The following is a 27,555-nucleotide window of genomic DNA, read 5'->3' as shown; positions in this document are numbered from 1 at the left end:
GCCTCTTGTGTCCAGCTGGGCTGCTGGAAGCTGAGCAGAATTCTCCCAGTGGGCTGGCTTCTGGAGGGAAAGATGCTTGAGAGGGAGGAGCTTGCCTGTGGGACCAGGTACAGGCCGGTCCTCTCCCACATTTGGGAGGGGCCAGAGCCCCAGGCGACAGCTGGGCTGGCTTCTAGAGAGGTCATCTGACTGGCTGCCCGGCCTGGGCTGCACACGCGCTCTCTCCTCTAGCAGACCACACAGAAGCTGGTGCCGACACAGGCAGCTGCCAGGCTATGACGACTGCCATCTCGCCCCTGGCACCTCTGGGTAAGCACTGGACCTGGGCCCTCTGGGGGAAGGGAGGGGAAAAAATCTTGTGTATCCCTTGGGAGAGGGAGAAAGTTTTCTTTTTCTAATGTGAGTGCTTGCTCTCTTGTCTAGGCACCCATGTACCCAAAGGAACACACACATCAGCCCCACTGACCTGAAGATCACTGCCAGAGATTCCAAAGGTGAAAGGTGGGCAGCAGGTAGGCAGCCAGATGGGCAGGGGGCAGGGGCTTCCTCCTGGGCTGGGGCTGAAGGTAGGGAGGTGTTTTAGGAGTTGTTCTTTCCCACTCCACATACTTTATCCTGCTACCTTGCCTCACTTCCCCTGCACCGCTGCAGGAACACCTCACCAGGTTCCCAGAAGGAAGGGATGTGTAATCTCAGAGGGGGGGTCATCCACTGGAGACCAAAGTTTGGGAGCCTAAGGACCCACTTTGGAGTCAGGGAGGGTTAGTTTGATGCTATTTCTAGCAGCATTCCCTTTTTTTTTATTATTATTTTTAACATTTTATTTATTTATCTGAGAGAGAGAGAGAGCTCGCACACATGCACAAGCTGGTGAGAGGGGCAGAGAGAGAGGGAGAGGAAGAAGCAGGCTCCCCACTGAGTAGGGAGCCCGATGCAGGACTCGATCCCAGGACCCTGGGATCATGACCTGAGCTAAAGGCAGACAGTTAATCGACTGAGGCACCCAGGTATCCCTCCAGCAGCATTCCTAATCAATCCTTGCTTCCTGAAGGAGGGGGTGAGAGGTGGGGAAGATGGCCCCCCCCATTACCCCTCCATTTGGACTCCCAAACTTGCCAAGCAGGTTGATGTTCTTTTTTTTTCTGCAATGTGGGGAAGGAACAGGAAGGACATGGGAGGTGGGCCCTAGGGGTCTGGGGATCATAAAAGAGGCCCAGAGGGTCAGGAAGTTCTTGTCAGGTGGCTTCTGTTTCTTTCCCCGGGAGAGCTAGTCATACCATGTCTGTGACCAGCGGGAAGACCAGACCATCCCTGACCCAGGAGATCCTCAGCCACCTGGGCCTTGCCAACAAGGTAGGGGCTGTGGTTGCTGGGATCGTTGTTACTACATCACCTCTCGGGCTTTGAGAGGATGAGGGATGGGAATAGGAGAGCAGGCCCTGAGACCATGTCAAGGGCCATGCTGAGGCACTGGGACAAGAACTGTGCGGATCTGAGATGCTCCTCCAGCCCCCTACCCCTCACGCTCTTACAGACTGCAGCCTGGGGAACCCTGGGCACCCTCAGGACATTCTTGAGCTTCAGCGTGGACAAGGATGTGCAAAGGCTGCTGAGGGCCATTGCAGGCCAAGGTGAGCCCCTTCCCTCTGCACGGGGGAATAGATCCTTTAGAAACCAGTCTGCAGACTAGGAAGGACCTCGGAAGGAGGAAGTGACGCTGTTCAATAAATGTTTGTGGAATGCCTTAATTCTCGTATATCAAGTACCATGAGAGGTATGTCATTCCCATTCTTAGGACACCCTTGTGAGGTAAGTCTTATTTCTATTTTACAGGTGAGGGAACAGGCTTGGTGAGATAAAGAGGCTGGCTCAATGTCACACAGCTCATAATGGCAGGGCTGGGATTCTAATCTAAGTCCATGATCACCGAGCTATTTCTCCCTCTACCTTCTCCTGATTTTGGGTCAGGTTCACATGTCATTTTGAATCTATTTGCATCTTCTTATTTTTATTTTTATTTTTTTTTTGGGGGGGGGGGGAGAAAGTGTGTTGTGAGTGGTAGGGGGAGGGGCAGAAAGAGAGGAAGAGAATCTTAAGCAGACTCCCTTCTGAGCCTGGAGCCCAGTGTGGGGCTTGATCCCACAACCCTAAGATCATGATCTGAGCTGAAATCAAGATTTGGATGCTTAACCGACTGAGCCATCCAGGCACCCCTGCATCTTCTTTTGAGGCTGAATGGAAGTGGGGAGGGCACTTGGGTGACTCCCAACTTGGGTTGAGCATCTGCCTTTGGCTTAGATCATGATCCCAGGGTCCTGGGATCGAGTCCCATGTTGGGCTCCCTGCAGGGAGCCTGCTTCTCCCTCTGTCTATGTGTCTGCCTCTCTCTGTGTCTCTCATGAATAAATAAATAAGATCTTTGAAGGAAAAAAAAAAAAAAGGAAGTGAGGGTGTTGTAGTCCCTACCCCGTCCTGCACAGCTCTTTCCTGGATCTTTTCCTCTCTTCCCCTGGAGGCTTCAAGTCCAATGAGGCAGGGGGATCCCTGCCCCTAAAGACTCTCTTGGGTCCTGGCGAGCTGATAGCCCAACCCTCATCTGGGTTCAGGTGTGGACTGCAGTGCCATCATGGGCGTGTTGACCAACAGGACCAGAGAGCAAAGGCAGCTCATCTGTCGAGCCTTCCAGGAGCGCACCCAGCAGGTGAGGCCACTGACTTACCAGAGCCCCCTCCCCGGAAGACTTGGAGTACAGCCATAGCAGCTGAGAGAGGGACAGCAGGTGCTTCTGGCCTTAGAAAGACACCAGCCAAATATCCCCAAACCTCCCCACGCATCTGGGGCCCTCTGCATCATGCCTCTTCTCTGCCATGGGGGTCATCTGTTGTAGGACCTGCTGAAGTCCCTGCAGGCAGCACTCTCTGGCAACCTTGAGAGGATTGTGATAGCTTTGCTGCAGTCTGCAGCCCAGTTCGATGCCCAGGAATTGAGGACAGCCCTGAAGGTACCAGGAGAGAAGGCTCGCTGGGTGTCTAGGAAATAAGAACCACTGAGGGGAGGAGGGAGTTGACTGACTTGCCTTTGCCCACCCCAGAGGAATCGATTTGGCAGAGGCCCTCTTTAAACAGCCCATATGGACCCCTAGAAGGACAAGTGGTGGCCTCTGCTCTCTGCCATTCTAATGACATGGCTCAGCGTCAGAGTGGCCTCCCCACATCTTGTAGAACTCAGGTCCTGCTGAGGATGTGGCCCTGGAAATTCTTGCCACCCGAAGTGCATCCCACCTGCAGGAGTGCCTGATGGTCTACAAACAGAGTAAGAGCGGAAGGAGAAGGGAGAGGGGATGGCAGGGCAGTCCCCCCTCTCTGGCACTCCCTACAGGCAAGCATCCAGCAATATTCCTTCTGAGTCTCTCCGCCCACCCACCCTTGCCAATTCTGTCTCCCCAGGGCAAGAGCCAGATATGATCATTAAAGAAAGAGAAGCAGGGTTCCTGGGTGGCTCAGTCGGTTAAATATCTGCCTTCAGTTCAGGTCATGATCTTGGGGTCCTAGGATCAAGCCCCACATCGGGCTCCCTGCTCAGTAGGAGTCTGCTTCTCCCACCCTTCTAAATCTCCCCCCAACTCATGCTCTCTCTCTCAAATAAATAAAATCTTAAAAAAAAAAAAAGAAAGAAAGGAAGGAAGGAAGGAAGGAAGGAAGAAGGAAGGAAGGAAGGAAGGAAGGAAGGAAGGAAGGAAGGAAGAAAAAGAAAGAAAGAAAGAAAGAAAGAAAGAGAAAGAAAGAAAGAAAGAAAGAAAGAAAGAAAGAAAAAGAAAGAAAGAAAGAAAGAAAGAAAAGAGAAGCAACAATTAGCCATCTTAGTCTGGGGCTTCGGGGCAGATTCCAAGGTAATGACAATGTTGGGCACTGTGACAGTCCCAAGGGGACCCATGTCATCTTCCCAGCCCCTTCCAGATTCTGCCTTCATATCACATCCCAGACTAAATGGAACCTTGCTACAGCCAGGGGGGGAAAGGTGGGGACCTAGTCTCTCTAAGTCATGGGTATTACTCCTCAGGCTCCTGTGTGGCTGCCACATCCCTCACCCACTGATTGCTAACTGGCCTTTTCTCATCCTCATCTGGTATCCATTCTTGGCCTGTCTTAATCCCTCTCCTACTTCTCACTTCTTGCTTCTGTTTTTCTTTTCCCTCTCTTCTTTCACATCTTCACATCCTTCCACCTCACTTCTTCTTGGCTCCAGAAAGGGGGCCAGGCCCTAGCCATCTGGCTTCATAATGTGGGTTTTCATACCCACCTTGACTGCCTGTCTACCCCTCGAATAACAGATGCCCCCTTCTCCTAGCAGGTTGGCACCCCGTGATGCATGGGTTACTCACAGCTTAGGGATGTTTTCAGGGTGGCCACGATGGTGCTTCTGCCTTACATCCTGGGAACCAGCAGCCATCCAAGCCACCCCAAGCAGGAGATGGCAGTGTAGGCAAGGCACAGTGTGTTGGGCATTGAACAGGGAATGTCTACACTGGGAAAAACTGAGAGGATTCAGAGAGGTCCTGACCCCACCCCAGATTTCCAGGTAGAGGCTGAGGAAGACATCAAATCTGAGACCAGTGACATCTTGCAGGAACTGCTCTTGGCCCTGGCCAAGGTGAGGAGGACTGGCCTGCAGGGGAGGGGCTGGCGGAGAGTGGAGAGCATTGCTCTGGTATGATTAGCAAGAGAAGGCTTTGAGGGGAGACCAGGTTTTGGTTGGTTGTCCTGGGGATAAAAAGCTACCTTCAGAGTCCTAAGAGAGTTTCTCCTAGGGGGTCCGTGACAGATACTCTGGAATCATTGACTATAACCTGGTGGAACAAGATGTCCAGGTGAGCAGGAGCGAGGAGTTTGCACAGCCATGCATGTAAGACATCCCCCTCTACCATATCCTAGGCCAGTGACATATGTATCCACTTGTCCTGCAAACCTCTCCTTTGCCTCATTGACATGTGAGGACATGAAGTGTCAGGTAGTGACCATCTGAAGCCTATCACTCTTTTAGCCTCTGATTCCTGAACTAGCAGGAAAGAAGCTTGTCAGTGGACAGATTCTCCTCTCATGGACATTTTGGTGGGGGCACCCTCCTCAGAACTTCACTTGGAGATTATTTAATTCCTTGATTCCCGCAAATTGGGGAATTGAGCTAGGAGGGCAGAACCCCTCCGTTAGCCCCATTCCTTTTTTGTTTGTTTTAGCCATATAAAAGCAACTACTTTATAGGTTCAATTAAGCTTTTCCCTGCTGAATCCCATTTCCATCATCATGATGATGGATTTGGGGAACACTGCAACCATGGCTCCCCTGCCCCCAACCAATGATCCTGGTTTACTCCTTCTTCCCAGGCACTAAAACAGGCTGAAGCGCCCAGCACAGAGGGCACATGGGTCCTCATCTTCACCCAGCGAAATCTCGAACACCTCATCCGAGGTACACACGAAACTTCTTGTCTTCCTAGCTTACTCTAATAATGTTTTGGCTGAGGAAGGTGGGGAGGGCTCATCCTTCTCTGTGATAATCCACCCCTGTTCCCATTTATCTTTCTAACTACATCCCACACACAATACAAGTGTTTGATCAGTACCAGCGGTGTACCGGGCATGAGCTAGAGAAGACCGTCCAGAACCGTTTCCACGGAGATGCCCAGGCAGCTCTGCTCAGCCTAGGTAGGGCTGGCTCAGAATATGTGGGTTAGGCTCTCACCTGGCATGGGAGCTATCTGTCTCTTAATCTCTCCCTCTTTGCTTCCAGCCTCAGTGATCAAGAACACACCACTGTATTTTGCTGATAAACTTCATCAAGCCCTCCAGGTGAGAGGGATGCCTCTTTTCCCTCCCTTTGGAACAAAAACTGGGGGTGGGGGTGGGGGTGGCGGTTGGCATCTTCTGGGCAAGAGAGAGAGGAAGTTTCACACTGTTGCTGATGTAACGATCTGATCTCATATTTACTTTGTAAACATAGCAGCTCTCTTCTCCTAGGTTGACAAACTGCCTTGTCAAGAATTAGAGGAGTGAGCTGGCGTTAAAGCTAAATTAGTTGACTCAAAAGGGCACGAAAACTAAAATTTTGGCCTAAGTGATATATAGGTGGCCAAATATAGGTATGAATTTGCTCTCTAAGACAGCACCTTGTCCAATTTCAGTTGTTGCCAGAATAATGATGGTGATAATGCAAGAGTAATGACAAAAGCCAGCATTTCTTGCTCATTGTTCTCCAGAGCCTATGATGAGCTCATTACACACATTTCAATTAATATTCACAGCCACACTCCATCCCTGTTTTATAGATGAAAAAACTGAGGTACAGAAAAGTTAAGTTCTTTGCCCAAGTTCATACAGCTAATGAACCATTTAGGCTTCCTATAAAACACATATGGCTAATATAACATTGTATGTTATTTATACTGGAATTTAAAAATAATTAAAAATCATATACCTAATGGTCTCCCAGGACATTTTACTGCCATGTGTCAACTCCTGGTCTATAATATAGGTATTGGTCTGAACTACAAGCTATACCATAAGAGTTCTTAGCACTCAGGACCACCTTTCTCCACAATGGTCAGACTTTGCTATCCACACTTAAATTGGTGATTCCACAAACAGAATCCAGTCATTCTGCTCATTGAGCTAGGTCTCCTATTAGTACAACTGTCCCTAAAACCTATAAATTAAAAACTCACCCAAATTTTTAAGAAAATAAAATTAGTTATCATTTTGGCAGATGGCATAGCTTCTTGTGTACTAAGAAACCATCATGGCAGGTATTCAGAAGACAGTACATATATGCACTTGTTTCATCATCAGTGGAGATTTCAATTTTGACAGTAAATTTTCTAAATTCCTGTCATAAACAAACTTGTATTGAAGCAATAAATGATTATAATGTATTTGGATTGCCAAATTTGTTTTTTTTTTTTTAAGATTTTATTTATTTATTCATGAGAGACACAGAGAGAGAGAGGCAGAGACACAGACAGAGGAGAAGCAGGCTCCATGCAGGGAGCCTGACGTGGGACTAGATCCCGGGTCTCCAGGATCACGCCCTGGGCTGAAGGCGGCGCTAAACTGCTGAGCCACCCGGGCTGCCCACCAAACTTGTTTTAAAAAGGAAAAACTTCTGTCTTATTCTCTTGTGAGAAATATTTGAAAACATAGATTGTGACATATTTATTCAGAAAAGTGACATTCAGGGATCCCTGGGTGGCGCAGCGGTTTAGCGCCTGCCTTTGGCCCAGGGCGCAATCCTGGAGACCCGGGATCGAATCCCACGTTGGGCTCCCCGTGCATGGAGCCTGCTTCTCCCTCTGCCTGTGTCTCTGCTTCTCTCTCTCTCTCTGTGACTATCATAAATAAATAAAAATTAAAAAAAAAAGAAAAGTGACATTCAGTGAAGGCTGATTCAGGAAAATTTGGACCAATCTGAACCATAGAATGAATGTTTATTAAAAGATCCTAGGGAAGTATGAGTTGGCCAAGTACATTCTCAAGTAACAAGGCAAGAATTATGTTTAATGTAGGTTTGGAAGAAAGGGTGCTTGTGCACCAATGGGAATATTCAGTTAATGAGTGCCTTGCCCCAGTTCTACAACTTTGGAGTAGTAAGAGTTGGAAGACAGGAAGAATAGATACTGCAGAGCAATCAGCAGTTTTTACCACAATACAAGATTGATGATACATGAAATTGAAGATAAAGTAGCCAACAGGCACACTGACAATGAGGTCCAAATGAAATATGGCATCCTGTTGTTACTTCCTCGTTTTCTTTTCTTTTTTTTCCATGGGAACTTATGATCTGTGTGGATGCCATAAAGGTGGGTATCAGGCAATTGTGGGAAGTCTCATGAGTCAAGTACCAGGAAACTACTGGGAAAGAAGCTATTAGGAAATTGTGACAGCACCGGTGCACAGCCCATGACATAAATAGGAGTTTTGCAACCAAAGTTTTTATTTAGAAATCTCTCCTGATAACACATTTATTATAATCAGTTGTAACTAATGACTTCGTATAATCAATTATGATTCATGATTTATAATTATAATTCACGTATTGTACCTTTATTTGAAACTGAACCCTCCACTACCTTCTTTAACCAAAAGGCAGGAGGCTTGGTGCGACAAGTGATGCTGAACCCCAGGAATCCAAACAGGAGAAACTGATGTATATAGATGGGGATGTGAGGTGGCCCTGGTAGGTCAGGCTCAGACCCTCCTGAGCTTCTGCTCACATGACCCTCCTGCCTATCAGGAAGTCACATGACCCTCCTGCCTATCAGAGCCCCAACAACTCATTTTGGGGATAGGCTGGTATATCCTCTTTGGACACTCACTACCTTGGAAGTTAAAAACTTCCTGGCTTTCATGCTGGGCAGCAAGTCTTTCCCATCTTTTTTTGAGTAACTGCCTTGGGAGCTGCCCACCACTGAGATACTGAGGAATGAGGCTCTAAGCTAGTGACATGGCCAGAAAGAGAACTACCCCAGCCACTCCCACAGAGACTGATCTTTCCTGCTGCATACCTTCCATGAGGGTGGACAAAGATAAATTTTGCTCTTAGATAATGTACTCTTCTCTTTTCCCTGAACTCACACCTCACTTCCCCTTCCTATGTATTTTTTTTTTAAGATTTTATCTATTTAGTCATGAGAGACACAGAGAGAGAGAGGCAGAGACACAGGCAGAGTGACAAACAGGCTCCTCGCAGGGAGCCCAATGCGGGACTCGATCCGAGACTGCAGGATCACACCCTGAGCCAAAGGCAGATGCTCGGCTGCTGAGCCACCCAGGCGTCCCATGCTTCCCCTTTCTAGAGTAATTTACCATCCTGTCCAGTCTCTACTCTGTGAGAATCTTGCCACCACCCTCCCCCCATTCTGTTTCTCCATCTTCCAGGACATCAAACCCAATTACCAAGTCCTGATGCGCATCCTTATCTCTCGAAGTGAGACTGACCTTCTAAGCATCCGAGCTGAGTTCAAAAAGAAATTTGGCAAGTCCCTCTACTCTTCTCTCCAGGTGAGACTTAGCTACTTCTTAACCTGGAGCCCCAGAGCTTCACCCCTCCCCTCCACTCTGCCCTCCCTGCACACCACCAAACATGTTCATGCTCTGGAGAACTCATGAGTTTTTGGTTAATTTAGTACACAGCTCTTGACATCAGACAGTTCTGGACCAGCACAAGGGAGGAAACAATACTTGGGTCATGGAGTCAGTGGGGTCTAACATTGGACTCTCCTGTCTGCAGGATGCAGTGAAAGGGGACTGCCGGTCAGCCCTACTAGCCCTATGCAGAGGTGAAGACATTTGAGGCCTCCCTGGAACACCATGACATTCAAGGATCTGAGATCCCCATGTGTGGCCAAGCCTATACCAGCTGGGCCTCCAAATAGGATAACGCTTCATTGAGTATCACATGCTCCAGCTTCTTGTTGAAAGTAGAATTTGAAGTTTCTTTTGAATCCCTTAATTTCCTCATCTCAAAGTGATGCCTGCACATGCGTCCCCAAGCTCTGTCTTGGGTATAGGCAGCGCTTGAATGGTTTCTGCCCTACTCATCCTTCCCATACCCTGGCCAGACCATCTCACTGATTCTTGAATTCTTTTGGCAAACTTCACTGTTGTTTGTGTTCCCTGATTGAAGTTTGGGTGGAGCAGGACATGGGCTGGGAGGAGGCCTTAAAGTTGGAGGTGCCTTTGATGTGCATTTGGATATTCAACAGGCTCTAGTGCTGCAACAAGCCCCTCACCTTGAAGTCCAATCCCCCCACCCCCACCATTATTCTCTCTTCCCCAGGAAATTTCCAGGCAAAGTAAGTGAGAAACAGGAGCCCTATGAGGTCAGAAATAGAGGTAGCAAAGGGGACCTGGATGGCTCAGTTGGTTAAGTGTCTGCCTTCGGCTCAGGTCATGATCCCAGGGTCCTGGGATGGAGTCCTGAGTCAGGTTCCTGGTGGGAATCTGCTTCTCCCTCTATCTCCCTCCTGCTCATGATCTCTCTCTCAAATAAATAAATACAACCCCCAAATTGGATCTTCCAAAGCTGGGACTCGGGGGTGGGGAGGAGCAGGCTTTGGTTCCCCCTGCTGGCCCTATTAGAAATGACAAGCAAAGCAACCCTCAGGGCCTCTATAACCTCCCCCATCTTTTTGCATTCCTTATTTGGGTCAAATACTTAACCCCACTGTTGCAGGGGAATGCAAACAACAGATCTCAAGAAAGAAGTTTTATTTCCAAACCCCTGGGAAAGCATTACAAATAATGGAGATAGAAACCCATATCAAACCCTGAAACAATCGGGAGACAGGCCAGCAGGATCACCAATGACCCAGCCAGTCAGGGGTAGAAGCAGGGAAGATGCATTCTAAACAGGGACCTCACCCTGGAGCCTGAGTCTGTATATTAGTGTGACTATACTGGGGAACAGGAGCTGGGAACTAGAAATCCTCACCCCACCAACCCCAATGTTGCCCTGGATGACCGGGAGGCAGAGAAGGTGGCAGCACATGAGGGCAGGATATCACTGAGTCTGACCTTGGCATTTACTGCCCGCTCTGATCCCCAACAGTCTATAAATGCGTTACCCCGCATATCTCAGGGCTTGAGCTGTGGGAGCAAGCAGAAGAGCCGTCACCTCTGAAAGAAGAGGCAGGGCAGCCCCAGCATCGGGCCAAGCTACAGGAGGACACAATCTGACTCTTGTTTCGGCCTCTGACGACGCTCCCCGACTGGACGTCCAGATGCGGCTCCTCTCCCCTGTATGGGATTTAATAATGGGTCACGCATCAGCCTGGAAGAGCAAAACGACAGAGATTCTAGATGGAAGTAGGGCAGGATCAGGAGGGGAGTTGGGGAGAGAAAGGTAAGACGGGACCCACAGGAGAGGGACACTTTGAAGAGACGAGTTAGGAATCACAAAGACAAGTGTGTGGACAGGGAGGAGCAAGGTGGAGCTCTGGGCCCCTCGGACCACCCCAGCCAGCAGCCCTCACCTGTGGTGAGGCCCGCACTGGTGCAGGCTGGACTGCTTGTTGCTGCTGGTACTCCTCTTGCTGAAGCCGCTGGGCCAGCTCCAAGTCACTGAGACCCAAAGTGCCCTGTGGCTGTTGCTGGAGGGACAAGGCAATCAGGTAGTCCTAGAGAGAGGCAGGGCAGAGCAAAAGTAGTGAGGTCACTGGGGCCTGGGGGCTATCCAGGCTGGCTTTAGGTTTCCAACCCATTTTTCTTCATCAAATTCTCCAGCTTCTCCTCCAGGGCAAAACACACAGCCAAGTACATTATCTGTGGTGACATACTCCAAATACCAAGGTGGTCTGAAGGTGACAGTTAAGGGGCACAGGTGTCATGTGTCACGATGTCTAGATGATGAAATAAATGTGCATGCCACTCGCTTATGGTGAAGAGCTCATTAGAGGATGAGCTCATTAGAGGATGGGCTCTCTGCCCCCTTCCCACTGGCCCCACACACCTGGTCTACCTGCCGCAGCTCTTTGGGGGAGCCACTGCCCCCTCCTGCTCCGGGCCCTTTGCCCAGGGAATGGCTCAGGTGGAAGTCAGAGTCGCAGAAGCAGCTGTCACCATCCACATTGTGCAGGCTCTCCCACACCACTTGCTCCTCCTGCAGAAATCCCTGGTCAGTGACCAGTAGGTACAAGTGACTCTGCAGAGAGGAGGACAAAGTTCGTTGGTGGGGTAGGTGACGCAGAGGCACTTTACTGCCAGAGATCAGCTGAAATGCAGAGATCATTGCAATCGCCTATGGCGTTGTCTGGACCATGTCAGTGTGAGCACACACATCTTTTATAGCTGTGGGGAGAAGGAAGGGATGTCTGAGTGTATGCTCAGCTGGGTGTGAACATGGCAGTCCCTGTGGTCAAGTGGGAGTCCTTGGGGTGGGGGTCCCACACAAGATGCTGCTTCATACCCTACTTCCTGTGGTTCTCTGGGTTCATCTGATGGCTACCAGAATAAATCCTTTGAGAGTCAAAGACCTTTCCCTCATCCATTTAATTCCATTCCCTTGCTGGGAGAGGATTTTACTTTCCTGTCCCATTGAGGGCAAGCCTATTCCTTAAGGCTTGCTCTGGCCAGTGAGAAAGTAGCCAGACTGACACATGTCATCTCTAGGCAGAAGCATTAAAAGCTAGTGCATGGGGTACCTCTCTCCTTTTCCCTTCCAGATTCCAGATTAAGGCTGTTTCGTCAGCCTGGGTCCCAGAGAGACGACGATGCAGGACAGAATAGCCACTAAATCCACAATGGCCAGCCAGCATGAGAAATAAACCACAGGGATTTTAGGGGCCATTTGTTACCTGAGGTTAATCTAACTTATCCTGCCTGACACTGACCCAGAAGAAAACACCACGAGTGACAGCACATCCCACGTCCCACCCCTGCATCTCTAAAATCTCATTACCTTGTGCTTAGTCATAGTGCTGAAATGGTTGTTTCGAAAAAAGACACTAAGTTCACCCTCCTTGGCAGCTGCTGTTAGCTCACACAGTCCATGGTAGGTCAGCTGTGCTGCGGTGGTCTCCAGGAACTGCTCTGCGATCAGGCCTGCCGGAAGGGCACAAAATTGGGGGATGAGGGGCTTAGCTTCAATACAAAGTCCACGTTAGGAAGAAGGATCCTCCAGATCCTTTGTCCCTGTCAAAAGCCCTAAGGAGGAGGATCCCACCTTGTGAAATCCCTTGAAGCCTGGCTGCATTCATTCATCCAACAAACCATTACTGAGTGGCCGCCCTGCGCCAGGCACCGCTCTAGGTACTGAATGCAATGGGCAATCTCCCTGACTCTCCCTCATGGGGTTCACACTCTAGTGGGATGTGGTGCGGGGTAGACAGACAATAAACAACAAACTGAAGTGGCCATCACTCCCTCCACATAAGATCTACAGAAAAGAAAGCAGGGATATTACCTTCTGTCACCAGGTTGGTGTCACTAGAGTGCTTGCAGGTGATGATCTTCTCCACCAGCTGGTTGTAACTCAGTTTCCCAACTGCACTCACAGCCTCAGGGCTCTGCATGGGCAGTGGGATGGGGTAGTAGCAAAATAATTAAGATCTTTTGGGAAAGGAAATGAAACAAGCCCACAGCATTGCAACCCTATAACCAAAGGTTATTGGGACGCCTGGGTGGCTCAGCGGTTGAGCGTCTGTCTGCCTTTGGCTCGGGGCGTGATCCCACTGTTCCTGGATCGAGTCCCACATTGGGCTCCCTGCATGGAGCCTGCCTCTCCCTCTGCCTGCGTCTGCCTCTCTCTGTGTGTCTCTCACGAATAAACAAGTAAAATTAAACAACAAACAAAGGTTCTTGAAATTTTCCGGGTCTAAAGAACTGACCTATTTGTATAGGGTTTGCTTGTATTTGAATGTTACCCCTCCCCCCAAAAAAGGTTAAAATTCAAGGAATTCTGCACCAGGTCCAGCCTCTAAAGCCTATTCCCTTCCCAAGCCAATCTAATCCCTAACTCCCTAAACCCACCCCACAGAATTTGGCTTCTCTGTCAGTTTGAGCTGGGTAAGAGTCTCATTTGGGCACCCCCCCCCCTCACCTGTGGATCAACAAGCCAGCCATGGTACAGAGGTATGCCAAGGAGGTCAAAGATACTGCACTCAGGAGTATACTCAAAATCAGAGACCCCTGTGAATCGTACATTGACATCCAGCCCCGTGGCCAGCTTAGGCAACACTGTCATCGCGTCGTCCACATTCTAGGTTTAGAAAAGAAAATGATGACTGTATCACACCACCATGTTATACACCTTCAATTCACACAATGTTAGATGTCAGTTATATTCCAATAAATCTAGGGGATAAAAAGGAGAAAACAATGGCTATTCTGGCCTCCCCTCCCCCCTGACTCCTAGCTCCAGAAATAAAAAAATTAATCTCATTGCTTTTCTTCCCTCATTCTCTTACAGGCCATTCCATTCCTCTCTTGCCTCAACCCTTCTTTATCTTATATAAAGGAACATATTTTCTAGGACAGAGATATACTAGAAAGAAATCATAGTTCAAGGAACCTTCTTGAGAAGAAGAAGGGCTTCTCTTCATAGCTTAGGTGTCCCCATACAAACCTGCAAAAACTCCTGTATCCCCAGACGTTTGCCTCACCTGCTGAAAATTAAGCTGAAGTCCCTCTGACTTCTCCTGAGGCCTGATGGACAGGAGGCAGTCTCCTACAAGACAGAATCCCTTCATCAGCTCACCGCAACTGTCCCACAGCTGCTTCCTCTTCTTCTGGAGAATGGTTATGAAACACAGATTTTTACAGCTGTAAGGAGCCTTAAAATCTAATCCAGACCTTTCATTTCTCAGAGAAAGAAACAGACTCACTAAGGTGAAGGGCCCATCCAAGGTCACACTGAAAGCTCAGAGCAGAAGTAGGGTTTCAATCCCGGACTCCTGACACCTTGATTTTTGCTTTTCATTCCCCAGCCTTGCAGAGAAGCCCTGTAGACCTTCATTCTCCCTGCCACATCAGAGCCCCAAATGCGCAGTTGCTCAATATTCTGGATTTCTGGCTGAGTGGAAAGTGTAAGCTCTTGAACCTTCTGTGTAATTCCTCTCCAAGGTTTAGTCACTCACCAAGATGGGCCATGAGCTCATCTGATGTAATCACTTCCTTCTGGGGGGGCAGCTTCACCTGGAGGCAGAAAGGGTGGCCAAGGCCATGTGTATATTCAGAGAGCACTGAAGGAGAAAAACACAGAAGGACAGGGGGGAAGGGGAGGGCGTGGTGGGAAAGCGGGCTTGCAACTAGAGTGAGGGAATGAATGTGAAGAACTGTAAGACATTCCCATTTGCCAGACAGTAGAAGATACAAGAGTAGGACAGAGAATTGTTTTGTTTTGTCATGTTTTCATGAATAGCTTATCTCACTTGTTCAAGCTGGAGATATACAGAAAATAATCTGGAAAGTTTTGCCTGGTCTGAGAACAGCAGGATCATCAAGGAGATGGGTCAGGGAAGAGGACTCGTCCTAGCAATTTCTGAGCTCCCATCCAAACTCTCTTACCTTCCACTGAAGAAAGAGGATGTTCATGATGGCAAGGAGAGGACAAGGGCCATTAGTGCTCTGGGTGATGATGGGTGTCCGTTCTCCCTTCCAGGGGATCCACTTTACACAGTAGAAATCTAGCTCAGGCTGTCGGGCCCTAGGGGGCAGGGGAAACTCCTGCCTGGAGCATGCTCCCACTGTCTCTACTTCAGGCTGTGTCCCGTGGGCTGGCCCCAGTTGGCTTGAACTAGCATCAGGTGGAGGGGACTCAAGGTGATCCTGGCCCTCGGCCAGCAGCGAAGCATGGCCTACTGGCTCCTGTTCTCCAGCTGCCCCATCTCCAGTATCCTTGTCCTGGGGGTGCTCATCCGGTTGTGACAGGACCTCATGGTTTTCAGGGCTGACTGCTTCTGTAATCCTGCCCTCACCAGCGGCTGAATGCTCAGGTTGATGGTGTTCCATGGTCAGAATAGGTCAACTGAAGGGCACCAAAAGACTTTCCTGTCCTCAGGGAGTTACCTAATCTAGGCTTGGTATGTAAAAAAGAGACCAATCAAATAAGAAGAAAGTCATTGGGCTGGAAAGCAAATAGACCCAGAAAAGTCTTGTCAAAGGACTATAGTATGGAAGGCTAGATAATGTCTATCTAGTCACTCCTGGCTACAGGGTGTATGTCTTTCTCAGCTGGGTAAACAGAAGGGCCCCAGCCTGAGCTCTTCACCTCTAACTTGCTGTGACCACATGGAACCAATGAGGGTACAGGGCTTTCAGGTTGAAAGGCAGGATTCTGATGGGATTGAAGTCATTGGAAGGAGTCAGCTTCCCTGAAACGATAAGATCAAGAAATGGAAAAAAGTTGGAGAGAAAGGGAAAGTAAAAGGAGAAAGAAAGGAAAAAGACAGAGCAAGAGATGTTAAAACTGTACAGCTGACCCCTGAACAACAGGGGTTTGAATTGGGTAGGTCCACTATCCACGGATTTTTTTCAGTAAATATATGAACGGTAATGTAAATGTATTTTCCTTATGATTTTCTTTTTTTGTTGCTGAAGTATAGCTGATACACAATTTACATTAGTTTCAGCTGTATTCTTTAGGATTTTTTTTTTTTTTTTTTTTTTTTTTTTTTATTCATAAGAGACACACAGAGAGGCAGAGACACAGGCAGAGGCAGAAGCAGGCTCCCTCCAAGGAGCCTGATATGGGACTTGATCCCAGGGGTCCCGGGATCATGCCCTGAGCCAAAGGCAGATGCTCAATCACTGAGCCACGCAGGTGCCCCCTTATAGTTTTCCTACTAACATTTCCTTTTCTTTAGCTTAACTTATTGTAAGAATGTAGTATATAATACATATAGCATACAAAATACGTGTCAACTGACTGTTGTTTATGCTTTTGGTAAGGCTTCCAGTCAACAGTAGGCTATTAGTTCAGTTTTAGGGAGTCAAAAGTTATACATGGATTTTCAACTGTATGAATGGTCAGTGTCCCTAACCCCTGTGTTGTCCAAGGGTCAGCTGTACTCATGGTTATTAATACAGTGATCTGTAGCTCACCCTGTAATAGGCGTCAGGTTGGTAACCCCCACCATAGCCAGGATGGTGATAATTCCTCTGCCCCATACCAAACCCCACCACCCTGGCTGTTCACAGATCCTCCAGAGCACACACAAGTATCCTTGGGGTTACCTTTTCTCCTCTTCACCCCAAGGGAAAAAAGATTTAACAGTCACAGAGTGCTTGGGGCGAAGAGCGGAGGTAGAGCTGGATAGTTTCATGCCCCAAAAGAGGAAACACCAGTGAGAAAGAAGCCTTTTTCCTCAAAGGACTCTATTAAACTTTACACAATCCTGAACCACAGCAAAAAGGTTTTGGAGGGGCTTCCTGTAGGCCAGGGGGGACTTGAATCAGACTGGTTCTGGCAAGTAACTTCAGATTAGGGTACAAAGCCTGCTCCCCCGCAAATTCTGACAGTTAACTCTTGACAGCAGGAATTGAGGTATCAACTTCTCTTCAGTTCCCCTCTGCTCCCTTAAATTACCTAAACCCAGAGATACTCTCTTGCCCACTCTTTATATAGATGTGAAAATGCTGATTATTGATTTATACAAGAAATACTCCCTTGTGGGGTGCCTGGGTGGCTCAGTTGGTTGGGCTGCCAACTCTTGATTTTGGCTCAGGTCATAATCTCAGGGTTGTGAGATCAGGCTCTTGTGTGTCAGGCGCCATGCTCAGTGGGGAATCTGCTTGGGGATTCTTTCTCTCCCTCTCCCTCTGCCCCTTCCCTCCACCGAGTTCTCTCTCTTTCTCAAATAAATAAGAAAATCTTTAAAAAAGAAGAAAAAGAAATACTCCCTTGTGATGAGCACTGGGTGGTGTATGGAAGTGTTGAATCACTATACTGTACACCTGAAACTAATATAACACTGTACATTACACTGGAATTAAAATAAAAACTTAAAAAAAAAAAAAAAGAAATACTCCCTCTACATTCATCTACCTACTCTGCGTATGTTCTTTCTATTCCCACCCAGGTCATCTTAGATGTAAACCCTAGACCTGTTTAACCTGCTCTCTATCAGCACTAAGCATCGAGCCCAACATAGACATTTAATTAAGGCCGTAGATAGCAAACAATAAAAAGCCATAAACGCTGTCCCCTGGAAAACATCTACCTTCAACTTCTTAGTTCCGCTGTCCCCTTTACTTGGGGTCAGAAATCCTGTCTTCTCTCCTGTTCCCTCCTACTTTGACACTATGCTTCCTTCCTGTAAAGTGGCAGGAATTCAGGGCTAGGTTAAGGCCTGGGAGATGAAGTTGAGAGACACAAAAGTTATCAGCAGAAGCCTAGTCACCCAAATTGATCCTCCTCCTGATTCAAACATAATTCATGATAGCTGCCTCTCATTTACATGTTAATTTAGAATCAGACTAGCAAAAATTGCCTGCACACTTTACACTTTGCTTTCCCTCTCTCTCATCTCCTTTTTTCCTCTCCTCCCCAACGACAGTGTGGCTGAGCCTTGGAAACAGAGGCCAGAGCTTGGGAAAGTTAAAAGAGCTTGGAGAAAAGCAGCGTGCGTTTCTTATCTTTTCCGTCCAGTGCTAGAAATTATCAATAATTAAGTGGGGGTTGGGCAGCTAGCTGGCGAGGGGGATGAGCCGAAAGAGACCCGGAGCTGGGTCTTGGAGAAACTGGACAAAGCTAACTGGGCTAAGGCTTAAGAGGGGCAGGAGACGGAATGGAGTATTTCTACTCTACAAAGTGCCCTCCCTGTGGGTGGGCACCAGTATGTCAGCATAGGAAAGGATGAGGGGGGAGGGCACTACAACAAATCAGGATTTTGTTCTTTTCCTCTTCTTTTCTCAAGTCCCATGCATTCTTCCTGCTGGAATTATCCTCTGGTGGTGGGTGAGATAGTTAAAATAGCCCTGGCCCCTCCCTTGCACCGGCAGTAAATAGCCAAAAGTTGGAAGAAGCATATAAAATGGGTAGGTAGCTTCACTAAGACACACGCACCCTCAGGTACTTTTGCACTTGTAATCTTCTCAGTCTGACCCAAATCTTCATTCTGGTTTAAAATTTTGCCCCTCCCTCCCAAAAATAAAATAAAAATTTGCCCCCAAGTAAGTCAACCACCGCTCCCATGCCCTGCCTATTAACTTGCAAGCGAGAGGAGGAAGTTTTCATTAAAAGAAGTAAATGAAGGCACCAAGCCCACCCCTTTTACATCTTCCTCCTGCTTTAGCTCCTCTCAAAATCCAAACTTGTAGAGACCAAAAGTGGAGAGGGACAGTCCGCGTCATCTCTCCAGAGCTGCAGAGGAAAAAGAGTACAGGGGGGAGGGGGCGGAGGAGGTAAAGGAAATGGTTAGAAGAAAGTTTTTACCTTAAAGAAGTGGGTGCTGTTCCAGGACTGAGAGGAGGGTCCAGAAGGGCTATTCAGTCAGGAAGGTGGCTACAAGGAGGGGCGCTACCGCAGCCCCAGCTGCTTTCCAGCTGTCAAGGCCAGAGCTTACACAGGTCTACACAGGTTTACAAGCAGCTGTCCTGGCGTGGTCGTGGCCACTTCCGGGCTCACATCCACGACTGGGGTCACCAGAGAAGGGTGGAGGCAGGCAGGAGTGCAGCCCAGGTGCTCCCAGGTCGCTCGGAGAGTCTTCAGGATTCCTGAGTGGCTGAGTCTAGGGCGTGCGCTCCAGGCCCTGACTCCGAGCTAATTTTCAAAGGAAGTTTGTGGTTTTTCTTTTTTCTTTCTTTTTCTCTCTCTCTCTCTTTCTCTCTCTCTCTTTTTTTTCCCATGGGACAAAGAAAAATTAGTCAAGGACAAGCTCCCTGGAGGAGGAGGGGCTTGCCCAGCACTGGAGATTTTCTATCAGGGCTTTCTGACCTGGTCAGCAGCTTGGTGATTAGCAGTGAGGGAGAGAGAAACAAGGAAAGAAAAACAACAGACCCTTTCTCTTCCCTCCGCCTGCCTCTGGAAGGGACGGAGCGCTTGTGCCTCTCTGGTGAGAAGGGGGAAGAGCAAGTGCCCTTGCGGAGCGTGGGGAGGAGCAGGGCTGGACAGCAGCAGCTGGTTGGATTTGAGCTTTCTCCGTGCATATGGCAGGCCTTTGGTCTGGACCCACAGAAGCAGTGCCAAAGAGCACAATACTTGCATATTTATTCATTTAAAGTAAAAAGAAATTCTGCTATTTTCTAAGCCTTTATGTATCTTTTTTTTTTTTTTTTTTTCCCCTAGAAATGGACCTGGTTGGGCTGTGCCCCTCCCTGGAGGTCCTCTACACGACTCCCCAGACTCTGGGAAGACAAGGAGAGAACTAGCTGAGCAAGCAGGAGATCTAATACCCCTGGGCTCTGGTCCTCTGTCCCAACACAGGCCTCACCTCCTTTCAACTTCTGGGGCGGGGTGGGGAGGGGAGAGCAGGAAAAGCTGGCAGTAAGAAATACAGGGAGGGTCGATAAGGGAGGGGCATTTGATGATCAGTTCACGTATTGGCAGCACTCTACACCACCATGGGGCTGGAAGGTGGCAGTTAGGGGAGGCTGGAACCCAGCTCCACATTCTGAAGGGCCCTCCTCCCTTGACTTACAAGGCTACTGCAGGATGAAACTTCAAGCAGCTCTGAAGGCTGAAAGGGCAGTTTGAGCAATTAGGGAGGCAGGGAGCAAAAACCCCAGGTTACAACCGTCCATGAGGAGGCATTTGCCAAGGCTGTAGACAAACGGGCTACTGAGCGGTAAAGTAGCAGCAGGAGTTGGCAAGAGGCCCTAGGTATTAGGTGAAGAAGAGGGGCCGAAGATGATTCTAATGTTTTTATAACACGGAAAGCAGAAAATTGGCAGCAGTGGGTCCGTTTGGTAAAGGGGAGAATTCGAGAAAGGCAGGCTAAGCTGTTTTTGCCTTGTGTAATTTAAGATGTCAGCCAGATGCTCGATGTAATCTATGGAAAGATGCTATACTTAGCCTGACTCGAGAGGGAAAGTTCAGATGCCACCAACACAGGTTACTGTGACACATATACATTTCTCTGTCAAATGAGTAATCTCGGAAAATTATTCTCTCCTCGATTCTTACAGCCATTTCGGAGCTGCCGGACTACGTTTCCCAGGACGCCCTCCGCCACGCCCCACTTCACGCCTCCCGGGTCCCGTGAGTCTCCGGGCGCAGAGCTCCGCCTCCGCCGTCGGGGGCGGGGCGACGTCCGATTCCAGGAGCACCAGATTACGCACTTCCTCCCGGGGCTGGGGAAATGAGTCGGTGTGTGCGGGTTCGAGTCCCGCCTCCTGACTTTCGCCCCTAGCCCCTGAGTCCCGAGCGGGGCGCGTCCGCCGGGCAACCTCTCCACGGCCAGGGACGGTGGCACAACTGGGACTTCACCATGGAGGACTACCTGCAGGGTTGTCGAGCCGCTCTGCAGGTAACGAATCCCGGTCTGTGGCTGTAAGGAATGGAGCATGAGGTCCAGGAGGAGCGAAGATGTGGGATCTGGGGAGCCTGGATGGTGTGTGGGGAGCGGGCTTGGGACCACATCAGGTTGGGGCCAGAGGACCGAGGAAGGAGAACCTAGCCTTGGGGAGTGCTGCTCAGTCTCCCGGCTTTTGGCCCCCGTCTTTGGGGTCTCCCCAAGGGCTGGGAGGAGGACCTGCATCCCAGCCTCTGCTCGCTGTTGCCCGGGTCCGTTCCGTGAAGCGGTGAAGGGCTGTGCCGTCGCCAGTCGTGCCCCCCGCTTCCTCTTTCCGCCCACTCGCGGGGGCCTCCGCGGCCGGCTGGCCTCCAGGTGAGTCCCGGGGTACCAGGGAGCCTGTGCCCACGGATTAAGCTTCAGAAGAGCTGTTTCTGTCTGGCGGGCCGAGCTCATTCTAGATGAGAGAATCGTGGTTTTACTTTAAATCTGTTTTTAAGCTAAACGTGCTCAATGCCTCAGGCAGATCTGTTGTTGACCAAAAACTTGCATTCCTTTGCCTCCAGTTTTCTTCTGTGGCCTTAACTCACATAAATTACATAAGAACCCTCCCCCTCCCGCCCCCCCCCCCCCCCCCCCCCCCCGCCTGAGAGGGCTAAACAAAGTGTGTTTGGAATCAAAGCTATAAGCTTGACTCCTGAATGCTTTGTGGCTTATTTTTGGTACTCTGAGCTGGTTGGAATCTCCCAGCTGAGTTGACCACCCGTCAGGCCGCATCAGGCTGCTGTTCCCAGTTAGCAGCTAAGAGCTGACCAGAGAGAGGCTCTAGGAGGTCACCTGGCTCCCCTACTTCAAGTTACACTGCCCATATGGAGACCTAGACAGATGGCTGACAGGTGCTTTCTTTGAAGTGTCTTAAACTCTGCACATTCCCCTGGCGGATAGATTCTGGTCTTTGACAAAATCCTAGAAATCACCTATTTTCCTACTGCCCACTCCGCTGCTGGCGTAAATGACTGTCCTCACCTGAAGTATAGGGACAAAAGACAATTTTAATATTAATTGCACTAGATTTTTCCTTTTGGGAAAGTTGATTTAATGCATAGGGCGATTTGGAAGCAATTCATTTGGTTACATCTGATTTCCACCACAGGGATCTCATTGGAGGACTAAGGTAGAATCTTTATGGCACTCCAAGTGCTAAGTAGGTGAAATGTTTGCCCCCACAGTAACGAAAACTACAGGCCTCCTTTCCACCATTTGGATGGAAACCTCACCAAATAGCCTTTTATTGCATGCATCTATCCTTCAACATCTATGCTTTAGAGTTCCCCCCGGGTTAACTATCTTCTATAGCAATATGGAGCTGAAGAATACTGGATTTTTCTAGTATTGCTGGAATCCTGACCTTTTTTTTTGCCTGCATTCATCCCCAAGGAGCAAGATCTAGGTCTTTGTTTTTCCGAACTTGTGAAGGTGAGGTTGTATCTTAGAGTTATTATTACACGACCTAGCCAGGGCTGGAAGAAATGAAAAAAATCGGACTCACAGAATGTTAGTGGAGGAACTGGTGGCAGGACACACAGGTGGTCGCCAATAATTTAGATAGGTTTTATTATTATTATTATTTTTTTAAAGATGTATTTCTTTTTTTTTTTTAAGATTTTATTTATTTATTCATAGAGACACAGAGAGAAAGAGAGAGAGGCAGAGACACAGGCAGAGGGAGAAGCAGGCTCCATGCAGAGAGCCTGACGTGGGACTTGATCCAGGGTCTCCAGGATCACACCCTGGGCTGCAGGCGGCACTAAACCGCTGCGCCACTGGGGCTGCCCAGGTTTTATTATTCTTTTTTAAAGATTCCATTTATTTATTCATCAGAGACAGAGAGAGAGACAGAGATATAGGCAGAGAGAGAAGCAGGCTCCATGCAAGGAGCCCGATGTGGGACTTATCCCGGATCCCGGGATCATGCCTTGAGCCAAAGGCAGACAGACGCTCTACCGCTGAGCCACCCAGGTGTCCCTAGATAGCTTTTAATTATAGAATAGTAAATGCATACAGTGAAAAAATTTAAATACAAGAGAGATGTGAAATGAAAAAGAACAAGATCTTTTTTTCTTCTCCCCATCCAGTTCCCCAGAGGCCTCACTGTTGTTTTTTGGTAAAGAAAGACATGATTTAGCCAGAGATTCTATTTAAAGTTTGGGTGTTTCCGTTAGGTTAACTCTTTGGCAAATGTGAATGCTTGACTTTTACATGGGAGAGAGACAGCTTATAACCCACCAGCTGTCCTGTTGATAGCATATTTTTTTCTCTGGCATCTGATACGAGAGAAATTTTTTACAGCCTCTGCCACAACGATAGTAGGATGTTCCATTTAAAAGAAATCCTGTTTAACTAAATGTCCTATTCATGGAAACTCATCTTTTAATTCTGGTAGGGAAAAACCTTTGCTTCAGGGTGGAGCTGCAATCTAGTGTAGTATTAATCCAGCGGCCTTCGGATAATCTGTGTTGTCTGCACTGCTCAACACATAAGGCAGGAATCGGAAGGCAGGAATCAGGAGTGGCTGCTGTCCTTCAGACATTACAGTCCTTTCGTCAGTATCTGTACCATTGTGCTGGGAGAACTCTATCTCTGGCTCCCTGTCTATTTCTCTCTCTTTTTTTTTTCTTAAGATTTTATCCATCCATTCATGAGAGACACAGACACACACACACACACACACACACACACACACACAGGCAGAGGGAGAAGCAGGCTCCGCTCAGGGAGCCCGTGGGACTCGATCCCAGGTCTCCAGGATCAGGCCCCGGGCCGAAGGCGGCACCAAACTGCTGAGCCACCCGGGCTGCCCCCTCTCTTTTTTTTCACCTCCCTTATTAACTATTTTGTAGAGTAGGCCATTAGACTGTATTCAGCTTCAGAAGGAAAGTGGGTGCCTTTTCCAGCCTTAGAGCCCATCCTCACTCCCCGCATTGAGGCCAGAAAGAACATCAGAATACAGTCATTGTGACTTGTGGGTTTGGGTGTTTTGTTTGTTAGGAAGAAAAGTTTGTATTTACATGGGGCTTTCAGATTGTATTTCTTGCATTGGCAGCTCAGGTTTCCTCATGTTCTAAGTATAGCTATATCTGCCCTCAGCTCTTCCTCTCATGGTCAGAAAAGTGAGGCTGTTTGGCTTGTGCTGTCAGCTGGTAGAGGATAGGGTAGAGATGGGGTGTTAAGAGTTACATATGTTTTTCCTTTTTTAAAAAAATTTTTTTTAAATTTTTTTTATTTATTTATGATAGTCACAGAGAGAGAGAGAGAGAGAGGCAGAGATACAGGCAGAGGGAGAAGCAGGCTCCATGCACCGGGAGCCTGACGTGGGATTCGATCCCGGGTCTCCAGGATCGCGCCCTGGGCCAAAGGCAGGTGCCAAACCGCTGCGCCACCCAGGGATCCCCTTTAAAAAATTTTTTATTTATTTATTCATGAGAGACACACAGAGAGAGGCAGAGACACAGGCAGAGGGAGAAGCAGGCTCCCTGCAGGGAGCCCGATGTGGGACTCGATCCTGGGACTCCAGGATCACTCCCTGAGCTGAAGGCAGATGCTTAACCGCTCAGCCACCCAGGTGTCCCAGTATTATCATTTTTAAAACAAAAGATGAATCTTAGGCCCAAATCCCACAACAAAGTAAGAAGCAGAACCCAGATTCAACCCTATTCTGTGGTCTCTTCAAATAGCAGTTCTGGTGCTTTCTTTCCTTTTTTTTTTTTTTTTTAATATTTTATTTATTTATTCATGACAGACACAGAGAGAGAGAGGCAGAGATACAGGCAGAGGGAGAAGCAGGCTCCATGCAGGGAGCCTGACGTGAGGGACTCATCCCTCTCGGGTCTCCAGGACCACGCCCTGGGCCGAAAGCGTTGCTAAACCACTGAGCCTCCTGGGCTGCCCGGTTCTGGTGCTTTCTGATAGAGAAGAACAAACACAGTGAAGGGCAAAGCTGAGAATACACACAACATATTTTGTGGGTGATAAATAGAAGGGACAGGCTGGGGCGGCATTGGGCCCTAAAAGGGAAGGTACCGCCACCACAGCCCCTGCTCAGTCCAGTTCCAAGAAAAGCTAAAAGCCCTGGAGAATTCCTTTTGTATTCATTCCTCTGGCTACTATCTTGGCTTTTTTGCTTAGCCTTCTTTCTGCGCTGGGGATCTGACCGCTCCTGTTCCAACTGGAGTGGCACTCATGTGAGTGAGTTTGGGAAAGTTTCTTCAAGGGCCCAGGACCAGGTCTGTCCCGCTTGCTCTGCCTTTTCTCCTTTCCTTGTACCTTTTTTCCTCCAGAGTCAGAACCATATGGCCGCTCGTGTTTATTACACAGTTCCCTTTCTGGGCAACACGGTGCCCCCCATACTGCTTCAGTGAGCACATTATCTCTGTAGCCACTTACTTCAGATGCTTTGTTGTCACTTTGGTCCAGAGTCATCTGGGCAGTTCTTGATGTCCAGGAAACAGGGGGACCTTCTCTGGTATCAGGAGGAGGAATTGCAAGTTAAAGAGTTACTATAGGACTAAATTCTCATGTTATGTGGAAAAAGATTTTATTTTATTTTTTTAAAGATTTTATTTATTTATTCATAGAGACACACAGAGAGAGAGAGAGAGAGGCAGGGACACAGAGGGAGAAGCAGACTCCATGCAGAGAGCCCGACGTGGGACTCAATCCAGGGTCTCCAGGATCACGCCCTGGGGTGCAGGCGGCGCTAAACCGCTGCGCCACCGGGGCTGCCCAAAAGATTTTAATATTAAAAAGAATCTCCCCTCTCCCATACTGTTCATTACTAGTGGGTCTGGGCAGCCACCCTTGTGAGGTAGGCTTAGAGAAATGGGTGCAGAATTTCCCCCAGAGATCATTTCTGCACAACCTCGATGGGTAGTAACCTCTGCTTTTTGTACTTCTGAGGAGTTATGAGTAGGAGAAGCGTGAAAAGATGGTTTAAAAATAAAAACCTGGGATGTATGGCTGGCTCAGTTGGAAGAGCACCTGACTCTTGATCTCTGAATTGTCTGTTTGAGCCCCATGTTGGGTGTAGAGATTACTTAAATAAATAAAACTTTAAAAAAAAAAAAAACCTGTCTATTTCCTGGAGAGGGTAATTTAAGCCACCTGAAGTCTTCTAAAATTGTACCTTTCTGGGGGGGAGAGGGGAGTGGGTAACATCTAAATAGGCAAGATGATTCTGGGTTTGCCTAGATTCCCTTTCCTCCTATCACTACATTACTTAATAACTGTTGCTTGCTGTGCTTTGCTTCTTTGGACCCCTTTCTACTTTTCGAAACTCTTGCATCTAGCAAATCTTCCTTGATATTGAAGAAGTCAGGGTGTTTGGATTTTCACCTCCCTATAATCCAGTAGTTCTCAGCTGGCAGTGATTTTGCCCCCCAAGAATATTTGGCACATCTGGAAACATTGTTATGACTGAGGGTGATACTGGCATCTAGTGGTTAGAGTCCAGGCATACTGCCAAACATCCTCCCATGCACAGCCCCCACAACAAAGAGTGATCCAGTCCAAAATGCCAGTAGTACAGAAATTAGTAAACTCTGCTATAACTGGTATGTCTGATTTTGTCTCTTATTCCTTCCTCTGTTAGAGGCAGCCTGAGATAGTAGCTCAAAAGTAAACCAGTAAGAAAGAAAGAATTATGCCCTAAGCTGAGCCACGGACTTTATGGTCTCATTGCATCTGGCAGGATGCTCATTCCTGCAATGAAATAATAATTCTTGGGACGCCTGGGTGGCTCAGTGGTTAAGCGTCTGCCTTTATCTCAGGGCATGATCCTAGAGTCCTGGATCGAGTCCCACATCGGGCTCCCTGCATGGAGCCTGCTTCTCTCCCTGCCTATGTCTCTGCCTTTCTCTCTGTGTTTCTCATGAATAAATAAATAAAAATCTTTAAAAAAAATAGTTTTTTTAAAAAAGATAATAATTCTTTTTTTAATATTTTATTTATTTATTCATGAGAGAAAGAGAGAGGCAGAGATACAGGCAGAGGGACAAACAGGCTCCATGCAGGGAGCCCGATGTGGGACTCGATCCCAGGTCTCCAGGATCACACCCGGGGCTGCAGGTGGCACTAAACCATTGCGCCCCCCAGGGCTGCCCTGAAATAATCATTCTTAAAATACCTATCTCTGGGTTGTTTTGAAGTTTAAGTGGTTATTTCAGGGATGCCTGGGTGGCTCAGTCGGCTCAGTGACTGCCTTCAGCTCAGGTCATGGTCCTTAGGGTACTGGGATCAAGCCCCACATTGGGTTCCTTGCTCAGCAGGGAGTCTGTTTCTCCCTCTGCCCTTCTCCCTGCTCCTGCTCCCTTTCACTCTCAAATAAATAAATAAAATTTTTTTTATAGCTTAATATATTTTAATAGCAAACTTACAGGAACAGCACAGAAGACAGACAACATTAAAAACATGTACTTGCATGTAGGACAACTCAGAAAAGTATAGTGAGGGCAGCCCTGGTGGCGCAGCGGTTTAGCGCCACCTGCAGCCCAGGGTTTGATCCTGGAGACCCAGGATCAAATCCCACATTGGGCTCCCTGTATGGAGCCTGCTTCTCCCTCT

At 48.3% G+C, this 27,555-nt stretch overlaps 3 protein-coding genes across 33 annotated transcripts in view; 2 read left to right on the top strand and 1 right to left on the bottom strand.

The window, feature by feature from the left end:
- The first annotated feature begins 131 nt into the window (after positions 1–131).
- Positions 132–13,340, top strand: ANXA9 (annexin A9). 21 transcript variants are annotated; one of them, XM_072766599.1, is made up of 14 exons: positions 132–309; positions 424–512; positions 1,272–1,353; positions 1,535–1,631; positions 2,607–2,701; positions 2,888–3,001; positions 3,222–3,312; positions 4,571–4,650; positions 4,808–4,867; positions 5,381–5,465; positions 5,606–5,701; positions 5,787–5,845; positions 8,927–9,049; positions 9,279–13,340. In XM_072766599.1, exons 3-14 carry the CDS (start codon positions 1,279–1,281, stop codon positions 9,339–9,341), a joined length of 1,038 nt encoding a protein of 345 aa, XP_072622700.1. In that variant the 5' UTR covers positions 132–309; positions 424–512; positions 1,272–1,278; the 3' UTR covers positions 9,342–13,340. The 21 variants fall into 21 exon arrangements, with proteins under 21 accessions (XP_072622700.1, XP_025838786.1, XP_025838785.1 ...); XM_025983001.2 differs by having other exon boundaries at positions 137–309; positions 1,268–1,353; XM_072766609.1 differs by having other exon boundaries at positions 168–309; positions 1,268–1,353; positions 3,222–3,378.
- MINDY1 (MINDY lysine 48 deubiquitinase 1) lies at positions 7,965–19,538 on the bottom strand. 4 transcript variants are annotated; one of them, XM_025982987.2, is made up of 10 exons: positions 18,921–19,538; positions 15,053–15,858; positions 14,623–14,680; positions 14,149–14,213; positions 13,587–13,745; positions 12,951–13,053; positions 12,447–12,589; positions 11,499–11,690; positions 11,023–11,166; positions 7,965–10,786 (listed from the first exon to the last, which is right to left on the bottom strand). In XM_025982987.2, the coding sequence occupies exons 2-10, from the start codon at positions 15,494–15,496 to the stop codon at positions 10,706–10,708; spliced, it is 1,389 nt and encodes a 462-aa protein (XP_025838772.1). In that variant the 5' UTR covers positions 15,497–15,858; positions 18,921–19,538; the 3' UTR covers positions 7,965–10,705. The 4 variants fall into 4 exon arrangements, with proteins under 4 accessions (XP_025838772.1, XP_025838773.1, XP_072622691.1 ...); XM_025982988.2 differs by having other exon boundaries at positions 15,053–15,563; positions 18,921–19,517; XM_072766590.1 differs by lacking the exon at positions 7,965–10,786 and having other exon boundaries at positions 10,936–11,166; positions 18,921–19,096.
- The window catches only part of PRUNE1 (prune exopolyphosphatase 1), a 27,203-nt gene continuing 14,120 nt past the window's right edge, over positions 14,473–27,555 (top strand). For 2 of the 8 annotated variants that reach the window (XM_072766595.1, XM_025982989.2), the window contains exons 1-2: positions 14,473–14,571; positions 20,612–20,952. In XM_072766595.1, the coding sequence (XP_072622696.1) occupies positions 20,914–20,952 (39 nt within the window). In that variant the 5' untranslated portion in view covers positions 14,473–14,571; positions 20,612–20,913. Of the gene's footprint in view, positions 14,572–19,393; positions 19,540–19,772; positions 21,313–27,555 lie in introns of those variants that run through there. The other 6 variants (XM_072766592.1, XM_072766593.1, XM_072766594.1 and 3 more) reach the window with 6 other exon arrangements.

The sequence above is a fragment of the Vulpes vulpes genome, chromosome 8 (assembly GCF_048418805.1).
Source record: "Vulpes vulpes isolate BD-2025 chromosome 8, VulVul3, whole genome shotgun sequence".
NCBI lineage: Eukaryota > Metazoa > Chordata > Mammalia > Carnivora > Canidae > Vulpes > Vulpes vulpes.
Note: the sequence above shows the minus strand (reverse complement) of the source record. Positions and strands in the feature narration are given on the sequence as shown.